This window comes from Thermobia domestica, chromosome 1, assembly GCF_964235325.1.
Source record: "Thermobia domestica chromosome 1, izTheDome1.hap1.1, whole genome shotgun sequence".
Lineage (NCBI taxonomy): Eukaryota > Metazoa > Arthropoda > Insecta > Zygentoma > Lepismatidae > Thermobia > Thermobia domestica.
The window spans coordinates 368,668,104-368,679,933 of record NC_137454.1 but is presented as its reverse complement, the minus strand read 5'-3'; the positions used below and the strand labels follow the sequence as shown (position 1 = coordinate 368,679,933).

Below are 11,830 nucleotides of genomic sequence, written 5' to 3'. Positions count from 1 at the left end.
GCACGGATTTTAAAAATGAAGGTAAACAAGTGGAATAATAACATTTTTAAACTTGAAGCAGTTGTAGAACAAGGGCTTAAGGGCTTAAGGACTTAATCCAATGAATTTCAACTTTTTGAAAGATTGTCCACTACAAGCGATTTTTTAAATTCCATAGTCATATGAAATGTTTCCAATCTGAAGAAATTTATTGGGATCATTTCTCCATCAATTACGTATGCCGCCTAAATATTTTTTGTGTATTCGTACCTAATTGTGTGATATTTTTAACTATCTACATACTTGTAAAACATATGTGTGTGTATGTGTGTCAGTGTATTTTCATATGTTAATTAACAATAAGTAACTTTAAATTCAGAACTTTCATTCATTAAGAAATTAAGTAATTTCGAAAATATGTAGTAACCAAACTACATATAGAATTATAAATACAAATATTAAATATATTCTTTAGGCCCATCGATCAATATTGAGAAATTCGCGAATAAGGCTCATTCTGAATTTCCGTTACATTTCACAAAATATATAATTTTTTTTATCGTAAAAGAATCGAAATTAAAATGCTATTTGTGTGGTCACACACAAAATAAAATTTAGACATTTTCAATTATTACCCACATAGCACAAGTACGTCCACGGGATGTCCGCAGCGGACGACGGGACATCCCGGGATTATCCGAATGTGCTCCCGGGACATCCACAGGATTTCCGCGGGAGATCCAGATGTCCGCTAATATCCCGGGATACGGGATATTCAACGGGACCACGAAGGAATGTCTATTGGTTTTTTCTTGGACCTCCTGTCCCATCTGGGACGTCCCATGGACATCCTACATGGGAAACCTTTAGGACGTCCCATGCAGGACGTTCATGGGATGTCTTCTCATTGTCCTGATAGTCCCGGGAACCGAATGGGATGATTGGGATTAAAATGAGACATCCCAGGGACGTAGTGTGCTATGTGGGTACTGGAAATTAATACTATCACCGATTCCGAAATTTTTAAAAGCACATAGTTGCTAATGTATTGAAATTACATTTTTCTATCGATAGTATGAAACGTTGTAAAATAGTTGTAGATTTCCGTAACTGTTTTCCAAGTGGATCTGGTTAGCAACCAAGGATAGTTTTGTCAAGTTTAACAAAAAGTCCAAAATAAACCTCTTGAGAACAGCTCTTATTTGTAAAAGAATACATAGTGATAATTTTTAGTTGCTGCAATGGCTAAAATTCTATACAGCTTAATAAAAAGTTCATCGTAGCAAAACAAAACCCTACTTCTCTTATATGTAAAAAAAAAAAAAAAAGTAAATCAACAGAATGAAAAGCTTGGTGAGATGAGTGTAGGGGACAGCGAATTGTACACTTCGCCCCAGGCGCCAAAATGTCTGGCTGCGGCTCTGATTCACCAGAGCCGGGGTGGCCTGGATAGACCCATGATCCATCTGTTCTGTCTTTTGATGAATAAATGTTCACAAAACTACTTAATTGTGATAAATGAATACATGTTTACTTGCATTAACTACACAACAACTGAACACTTACAACTTACTGTTATATTGTCTTTTTTGTACGAATTCCGGAGGACCGTCTTGTATGGATCTCTTGGTGCTCAACTTGCTGACACTCACACACACAAAACTGTTTTTGAAAACAAAAGAGAAACGTTATGCAAATGTAATGACAATGATACAAACTCACTATAAAAGTCTCTACATTCTCCCCTCTCTTGATTGAACCAAGTCAATCAACTTACACACAATCCACATTATCATTTTTAGGTAAAGGTACAATTTTAGTAATCGGTCTTTTAACAGTCCCTGTCTTAAACTTTACACTCACTACTCTCACTAGTCCATCTTTTCCCGGAAACACTTGCTGAATGACACCTAATTTCCATGACAATGGAGGAGAATTGTCTTCTTTGATTAGAACCACATCTCCAATAGAAATATTAGGTTGTTTTGTTGTCCATTTTCTTCTCTGCTGGAGTTCATGTAGATAATCCTGAGACCATCTTTTCCAAAAATGCTGCTTCATCTTCTGAAGGTGATTCCATCTTGATAATCGGTTGGTCGGAATGTCCACTAGATCTGATTCAGGAATGCTCATCAAAGGTTCACCAATAAGGAAATGTCCTGGTGACAAAAATGAAGGATCATCGGGATCATTGGATAGAACGGTGATTGGTATTGAATTCAAACAGGCTTCTATTTGTGTTATGACTGTGTTGAGTTCTTCAAATGTCAAAATCGTGCAACCTACTATTCTTCTTAAATGAAACTTAAATGACTTCACTGCACTTTCCCAAATGCCTGCAAAATGACTTGCTCTGGGTGGAATGAAATGCCATGTAAATCCTCCTTGCACTGCAACATCTTGAATTGAGTTTTGAAATTGTTGTGAACTGAGTAGTTGTTGAAGCTCCTTAAGTTCTCGCTGAGCTCCAATGAAATTGGTTCCGTTGTCACTATAGATGTTCGAAAATTTGCCTCTTCTGGATACAAATCTTCGAAGAGCTGCTAAAAATGCTTGGCTACTCAAATCACTCACTAACTCCATATGAATCGCTTTGGTTGCTAAGCACACGAATATTGCAACATACGCCTTTGTCACTTTACGAGATCTAGTTCCTTGCTTAATCATTAGGGGACCGGCGAAATCCACCCCTACGTGAATAAAAGCTCGAGCTGGCTGTACTCGTGCTGATGGTAATTGACCCATGAGTTGTTCTGAGGCTGACGCTTTCAATTTAAAACAAACTAAACACTGATGAATGATAGATCGAACGACTTGTTTAGCTCGTGGGATCCAATATTTTTGCCTCAATGATGAAATCAATAACTGCGGTCCAGCATGTAACAATCTTCTATGTTCCGCTTCAATTATCAATTTGGTGAGATGCTCTTTAGGTGGTAAGATGATCTGATGTCGGCTATCATACGGTAAGTCAGAGTTTTTTAGCCGTCCTCCCACTCGTAGCAACTGTTCGTTATCTATAAATGGACACAAAGATTTAAGTTCACTTTGGGATGAAACTTGGCCTGATGAAGCTAAGTCCTTGAATTCTTGCGAATAACTAACCTGCTGGATTAGCTTAATGCATTGTTGTAAAGTATCACTAATTTCAGTAGTGGAAATAGTTCCTACTTTCTTCTCGTTGTGATTTTTACAATTGTAAATAAAACGACGACACAAACAAATAACTCTTAATAGTTTCCACAATGATGAAAATTTTTCCAGAAAGCTTATGTCACCTTCATAACTGACTAAAGATATGCTCGTTACTTTCCTTCCTTCTGGAACATCTTCGTCTACCACTTCTGATTGTTCGGGCCATGCAGATGATTCAAGCCATGCGGGTCCATGCCACCAAATATCTGCTTCCTTCAACTGTTTCGGATCCATTCCCCGTGTAATAATATCGGCTGGATTGTCCATTGACGACACATGATGCCACTGGTTGACTGATGTGATCTCCTGTATCTCTGCAACCCTATTTGCCACGAACTCCTTCCATCTGGCAGCTGGAGATGATATCCATGCAAGCACTATTTTTGAATCGGTCCAGAAGTAAGTACTATTCACTGAAATGTTTAATACTGGAATTATTTTGTGATACAACCTGCTCAAAAGTACTGCCGCACAAAGTTCAAGTCTTGGTAACGTTACCTTTTTAATAGGAGCTATTCTCGATTTAGAACCCAAAAGTTTAACAGTAGTTTTGCCTGAAATGTCTACAGTTTTAACATATATGCAACAGCCGTACGCAAGTTGACTGCTGTCAGCAAACCCATGTATCTCGACATGAACATAATTCTTCAATACTACACATCTATCAATTTGTATTTCGTTAACACTTGGAAGATGATGACACAGGTCTAACCATTGCTGATAGAGCTCTGATGGTATTTGATCATCCCAATTGATCTTATGGATCCACAGTTGTTGTAAGAAAATCTTGAACGGAGTAACTACAGGGCTTATAAGTCCTAAAGGATCAAATATTTTTGCTATTGTAGAAGTCACTTGACGTTTGGTTGGTATGTTGGTCGTGAGACATTCTTTAACTGACTTGTTGGTGATGAGAAGCTTATCTGATGCAGGATTCCACGATAAACCCAATGTTGAAACACCTGACTCGGACTCAAATTCAAACGGTAAGTGAATTTCCCTATGTTCTTCTGGCACTGCTTCCAACAATGCTGGCTCGTTCGAACACCATTTTCTTAAAGTAAACCCACCGCTTTGCAATAATTGAATAAGTTCTTTCTGAAGCTTTAACGCCTGTTCAACGTTATGACATCCTGAGCTTACATCATCCATATAAAAATCACGTTCCAATACTGTCGCTGCTTGAGGATATTTACTTCTTTCTTCTTCCGCTAACCTTCGAAGACACGCAGTCGCCAAATATGGTGATGATGCTTCACCATATGTGACCCGCTGCAACTCATAAATCTTGACTGGTTCTACTGATGAATATCTCCACAGAATTCTTTGAAGTCCAATGTCATCTTCATGAACTTTAATCATTCGATACATTGACTGAATATCCGCCGTAAAAGCAACAGGAAAGGTTCGAAATCTCGTGACAATTGAATGTAAATCTTGCTGGATTGTTGGTCCTGTCATAAGTATGTCGTTTAATGAAACCCCCGTTGAAGTCTTTGCAGAAGCGTCGAAAACCACTCTTAGCTTTGTTGTGGTACTGGATGGTTTCAATACTGCATGATGTGGCAGATAACATTTCATACCACTATCTTCATGTTTTTCTTTCACTGGTTTCATATGATCTAATTCTTCATATTCCCTCATAAAGTTACAGTACTGCTCGTTAATTTCTGGACACTGCTGCAACCGTCTTTCTAGCTGGTAAAATCTACGAAGAGCTAAATTATATGATTCTCCTAATGGTTTATGGTTTAGCTTAATTGGCAGACGTACAACGAATCGACCACTGCTATCTCTGGTAGTGTTTTCCTCAAAGTGTCGTTCACATTGCCTTTCTTCTTGAGTCATGACTGTTGAATGTATAGTTTCGAGCTCCCAAAATGCCTGTAACTGTCTATCAAGGTTACTTTCTTGCACAAAAAATGACACTTGTGGTATACTAGAATCTCTTGTTGTAGGAACTTTACCCGCCAAAATGTACCCAAATTCAGTCTCTTGTACTACTGGATAATTCCCTGGTCTAGTTAGTTTATGTGATCGCAAAATGTCCAAAAACACTTCTGCGCCTAACAAAATGTCAATAGTATCTGGTTGGTGAAAGTTAGGATCTGCATACACTATGTCTGTCGGCAAGTTCCAATCAGCATGATCTAATGGCCTACTTGGAATGTTATCTGTTATTTTGAGCAAAACTAAACAGTTTACATCAATTGCAAATTCACGAATTCTTGATTCTATATGTACATCCACACAATGCTTTGTTTCATTAATCACACTATTAATACCTTGAATTGGAACTCGGTGTTTATTTTTAGGTAGACGCAACCTTTGAACTAAATCTTCAGTCACAAAATTACTTTGACTGGCAGAATCTAATAATACTCTACATGGATGTAATTTACCATTTGCATCTCGTACATTTACTATAGCAGTAGATAACATAACAGTAACATTTGGTTTTCCCTTGAAAATGCAATAAGAACCTTGTGTCATATTTTCCCTATTCGTATTAGAATGACTCGAAAAATTTCTTGATTGTGAATTAGCAACACTGGTTTTCTCATCTGCTTTTGACATTACGTCATAATGCAGCAAGGTATTATGCCTTTTGGAACAGCGTTTACAGCCACCTGATCTGCACGTCTTTACTTTACATTGTTTTTTGAGACAGTTGAAACACAATAAATTATCTCGAACATAGTCTTGTCTTTCTTTTGCTTCAGCGTTTAAAAATGCAGGACATTTAAACAACTGATGTATTAGGTTTTGTTTACAAAAGTTACAGAAAGACTGAGTTGTTGTCACGTATGATTTGGTTGTTTTTTCTTTTTGTTTTGGTTCAGCACTCTATTTTTATCGCCCCTTGACCTTGACACTACTTCCTGCGATGGTGTATTTTTTATAGTTTCAAATGCTTGACACCTACGTTCCAAGAAAGCAAAGAACTCTGATAAGGGAGGGAAAGAATGATCTGTGATTTGTAACTCCCACGCACGCCTAGTGTTACCGTCTAATTGAGAAACGAAATGTTGAACTAACAAAACCTCTTCTAGTGGTGTCTGCAAATCTAAAGCTCGTAATGCATTCAAGTTACTAGTAGCTGTATTAATAAATTCTCTGAATTCTGATGTAGTTTCCTTTGTGATACATTTAATATGTAACAAATTACGGACATGAGTAGCTGCAATCAAACGCTTATTTTCATACCTGTCTTTCAATAATTGCCATGCAATTTTATAATTAGCTTCTGTAACTTGCAGATTCGCTATTAAATCATACGCCTCCCCCCTCAATGCACTCCTTAGGTAATGGAACTTTTGCAACACTGACACGTTATCGTTATTATGAATCATAACTTTAAAATTGTCTGAAAATGAAAGCCAATTTTCGTATCGTCCTTCAAATGATGGCAATTCAACACGAGGCAATTTTAATTGATCATTTGACACCTGATTCTCATTTTTCGAGGAATTGTTTGAATGAGATTCCTGGCTACGCTGAATAATAAAATCCTCTAGTTGCGCTAATACATCATAGTAACTGGTTTCAAACTCCTCTCTATATGCATCGTCCTCTACTTGTTCGTAATTTATTTCTAACTGTGATTGCACTTCATCGAAATTTTTATATAACTCAATCATTGCAGTCTTACGTACTTACACCTGACTGATTGTAGTTGTTGAATTAATATTACTTACGTAGTTTTGAATTCTTGTCAGCTGACTTTTGCACACACCACGTTGTTTCACTAACTTTCTTCTGTCTGAATCCTCCATCTTGAAAAATATTGTAAGTCCACACTAACTAATAAACACAAGTCCCAGTGGCGTGCCGTCAAGGGGACTAGGGGACTAGGCTAGTCCCCTGGCATTTTAATTAAAGCATTTTGTGATAAATATATACCAAAGAAAACGAAAACATTGTTTGTATTTCTCTATTTTCGTAAAATAACACTAGTTCAATTGTTCTGACAACTTGAGTCAGCGCCCGTGTGCTGGATGCGACAGCGAGGTGGAGATCGGAAACGCTCGGGTTTTAATCGGCTTTTCTCGGGAAAGGGAACAGGGTCCAGCCAGCTAGTCCTCATATTATGTTGTCTAAGCTCTAAGCACGGGCGTTCTGTCGTAAGCGAATTTAATGCTCGTTTGCTTTTTACAGTTAATAGTTTTAACGCAATTAAATTTACAGTATTAATCTTGACACTTTAAGAGATCTAGTGAAGTGTGAACTTTCTAGATTATCAATATATTTTGAAAATGACTCAAAGAATAAAGTATGGAAGGGGACTCGTTTGAGAAACCGAGTCCCTTGCAGCAAAGCGATGGCGCAAGCAGTGATATTACTTCAATTGGTACAGGAGACAGTAGGGGTGGGGATCGGCCGTTTCAGTGTTGTATTCTGGACCAATTGTTCATGGTATCATTTGGATTCCTTAATTTTCAAGAAAAGCAACAAATAATAACCAGTGGTAGAACAACTTTAAGCATTTCCATTCAGACAAAAATGAAAGATTATATACATAATATCAAAACGGATTATTTTGCTTCATCAAAATAGTTAACTGCATGTAAGACAAGAAACAAACTGTATTGCTGGCCTTGTATTCTGTTCCACATAGAAAAAGTATGTGTGGAATAATGATGGCTTTTGTGACATGAACACTTTTCACAAACCCAAGTTGCGCCACGAAAAGTGTTATTCACACTTGTCCACAATAACTAAATTGAAAACTTTCGGGAAATCAGAATTGATTTTCAATTGAGCGAGCAATGCAGAAGTTGATTCAAACCGAGAACTAATGAACCGATTGATTTATGCCTCTTGTTTTATGGCTAAACAAGAGCTATCATTTAGAGGTCATAACGAACAGGAAGATTCTGTCAATTAGGGAAACTGTATTGAAATAATTCAGTTACTTTTTAAGTAAGATACTAAATGGACTTGCAGGGGCGCCCGAAGAAAATGTTCTAGGGAGGGGCTCATCTCCATGGATGCTATGTTGCGTCTGATATTTCTGGTATTTAATATACGTGGTTTGCTATATTACGTATACATTTTCGTGAGCAAGAGGAATGCCCATGTTGACTTGTCATCTTCACAGCACAGGAGTATATAAAGGAACATCAAACAGGATTCAGAATTATATTATTAAATGTGTTGGTGACGTAATTCTGGATAAAATTAAGTCAGAAATACAATATATTTTTACAGCAATAATGTTGGACAAAACTACGGACATTGCAAAGATCTCTCAACATTCAATCGGTATACGTGAAAGACGGCAATATTCATGAAAGATTTATTTGTTTTGCGAATGTTACTAGTGATTGCACTGCGACTGCTCTGTGCAGGGGCGAATCCAGGGGAGGTGAGCGGGGCGATCGTCCCCCGCAGAAGAGGAAACTTTCTTATTTTAGATATATATATAAATAAAACCCATCCCAAAGTTTGGAGCTCTTAAAAGTAGCAGAATAACAACCCATCGCCCCCTTCCCAGAAGTCGGTCCTGGATCCGCCCCTGTCTAAGTGAGCATGCTTTCCAAGTCCTCTCTCACTTTAATTGTAAGCAAAAGCTTGTAGCACTAGGCTATGGATGGAGCTGCCACATTTTCTGGACATTTGAACGGTTTACAATCTTTTGTGAAAAGGTGTTTGAGTGCACTCACCATGCACTGCTATGCTCACAGACTCAATGTCGTTGATCCACAGTCTGTTAATCGCATCAAGGAATGTAAAATATTTTTTAGAATAAGTGGCATTCCAAATTTCTTTTCATATTCATCGAAACGCTGTAACGCGCTTGCTGAATCAGAAGTAACTAAGCGATTTCCAACAGTTGCCAATATAAGATGAAATTACAATTCCAGAATTGTGCATGCAGTAAATGAAAATCAAATACAACTCTTACGGTGTTCTGAGAACATTGTAGAGGATTCAGATAATTGCGACACCGAAGCTTTCATGACTACAAAAAATGTGTGAGTTATCATTGAAGGATTTCGATTTTGCATTTCTACTAAAAGTCATTTTTTTTCGCGCACGGATATACTATTCACCATTCTTTAAAGTAAAACCTTGGATGTGAAATATTGCATCCAAAAAGTACAAAAGATGGTATCTCAACTTAGAAATGCAAGAAACGATTTTGAAGAGACTTATAGAAAAGTAGAATTAGATGACAACGGGAACCTTCTAATAAAAGACGTAGACTAAAGTAGATGACTCAACAGATCCAAAAATTAAATATGTGCGTCTCTTCAATGACATTATTGGTACTGTGATTGGACAAATGGAGGTGAGATTTCAAGATCTCATTGAGTTACAATTTCTTGAGCTGTTAGATTTAAAGAATTTTCAGTACTTCAAATCTCGATTTCCTGATTGTTTGTTTTTGACCCTTAAATCAAGTTACATGAGTTTTTTGTTTTTAATTTTTAATTTTAATTTGCGGAGTGAATTAATATAGGTTACAGACTCTTAGATTTTTCAAATAAAACTGTGACTGAAATTATCCATTTCTTGAAAGAAAGAGGCTTGGTAGAAGCGCTTACAGAAACATATAAATTGTGTTATTTGGCGTCAACAATACTAGTCAGGACTTCCACTGTACAGCACACATTCTTTTCGAACCTAGTCCCCTGTGAGAAAAGTCACCGCACGCCACTGACAAGTCCACACACAAGTCCACACTGATGAACGTGTTCTCACTTAGATCTATTCACATAGTTTCCAGAAGAATTAATAAATGTCACTGCACACATGAACAGAACTAAACAAAGAACAATGTAACAATTGTTCACATACACATTCACAGTTTGTATCAAACGCTGGTTCACTGTGATCCGGTCGGAGTTGACCAATGTTCTGCCTTTTGATGAATAAATGTTCACAAAACTACTTAATTGTGATAAATGAATACATGTTTACTTGCATTAACTACACAACAACTGAACACTTACAACTTACTGTTATATTGTCTTTTTTGTACGAATTCCGGAGGACAGTCTTGTATGGATCTCTTGGTGCTCAACTTGCTGACACTCACACACACAAAACTGTTTTTGAAAACAAAAGAGAAACGTTATGCAAATGTAATGACAATGATACAAACTCACTATAAAAGTCTCTACACCATCTAAGTCATCAAGTAAGTCTATTCAAGCTTGAGAAACGAGGTCCCGACCTAGATGACCTAGAAAAATTTATCTAAATGACCCGGTTACCATGACACATTACATCACTGATCTAAAAGTTTATAAGAAAAGGCTTCGTTAATTAAACGTTTCGCAAAAAAAAAAAAAGTATAAATAAATAAATTGAAAAGCTGTTAATTGTTTCGATGATAAAACATTTAAGAGAAAGCATTTATGATATATTGTTTGACACCTATATTTTATATGAACCTGACCACGCTTATGACTAAAGCTTTATGTACCTCGAGCTTTAAAATCCTGAAACCGCCAGTGATAACACACACACACACACACACAAAAAAAAGATAGAAAAATAGACGAAGAGATTTTTTTTTTTTAAGTATGAAAAATGGATCTTTATTTGGACCTTCTGCTCATTTGTCGCTGGAAACTTTGTCCAGGATTTCCAATATTAACCTGTCGTGAAGGATGCCTGATGAAGATCCAACATGGCGAGTGAGGTAACGCTCGTAAATCTTCTGTCTGCGTGTTTCAGTTTTCATAATAATTTTGGTGAAAAATGAAAAACGATATGCGGAAGGTGAATTAAAAAAAAAAAAAGAAACCACAATCCAAGAAAATTTGAAGCATATATGTTCAAAAGTGATATTTTTTTCAATCTAATTGTGAATAAGATGACAAATATCATTTACTGCTAACACAGATAATGTTTGTTGGTTTGTAATTTATCTACATTACATCATAAAATCACAGAACAGGGTTTCCAAAAGGGTTCTTTTTTCTTTTTGGAGCATGGATCGAAATGCACTGAGAAAAATCCGTTATCCGGGCATTGGTATATTATACAAATATACGGGATCCTTATGTTTACTACAGAAATCAGTACAAAGAATACGTTATTCATATGCTACATATGTACTACCTTGTTTTCTGTTCAGATGTTACACCGTGCCATTGCGGGATGTATGACATCTAATGGTCTTCCGTGCATTACCTACTGTGTTATTTAATTAAAATATTAATAATTTAATGGGAGTATAATTGAAACTTTTAGTATCATTGAATATTTAATATGAATATGACAGAAAATTTTAGAATTTTGTAAAAGTCAAAAAGGCTTACAATAGCTTTTTGTACATGAGTGAACGCTCAGCTAATGTATGTTTGTAGGTTATTTTCGACAAATGACGGTTGAAGAATTGGATATACGTGTGTGACATGTAAAAAATAATCGAAAACGACCGATATTAGTGTCCAATCTTTAATTCTTGAGATCGCTAAGATGAAAAATCACACTTCTGATGTCGTGCAGATCAAAATTCATCCCCCATTGCAATATAGTGGGAGGATTGACATGTAAAAATAATCGTAAACGGTCGATATTAGTGTCCGATCTATAGTCCTCGGGCTCGTTCAGATGAACAGTGACCCTTCCCATGTCATTGAAATCCAAGGTCGGCCCCTTCAATGGTTTGATGAGTGAGGGTAGGAAGGAGTGATGT

The 11,830-nt window shown here is 36.7% G+C and overlaps 1 protein-coding gene across 1 annotated transcript; it reads right to left on the bottom strand.

Moving 5' to 3' along the window:
- Positions 1-1,752: 1,752 nt before the first annotated feature.
- On the bottom strand, positions 1,753-5,751 carry LOC145682284 (uncharacterized). Its single transcript, XM_081753863.1, has 2 exons — positions 3,289-5,751; positions 1,753-3,084 (listed from the first exon to the last, which is right to left on the bottom strand). The coding sequence occupies exons 1-2, from the start codon at positions 5,749-5,751 to the stop codon at positions 1,753-1,755; spliced, it is 3,795 nt and encodes a 1,264-aa protein (XP_081609989.1).
- Positions 5,752-11,830: the final 6,079 nt, after the last annotated feature.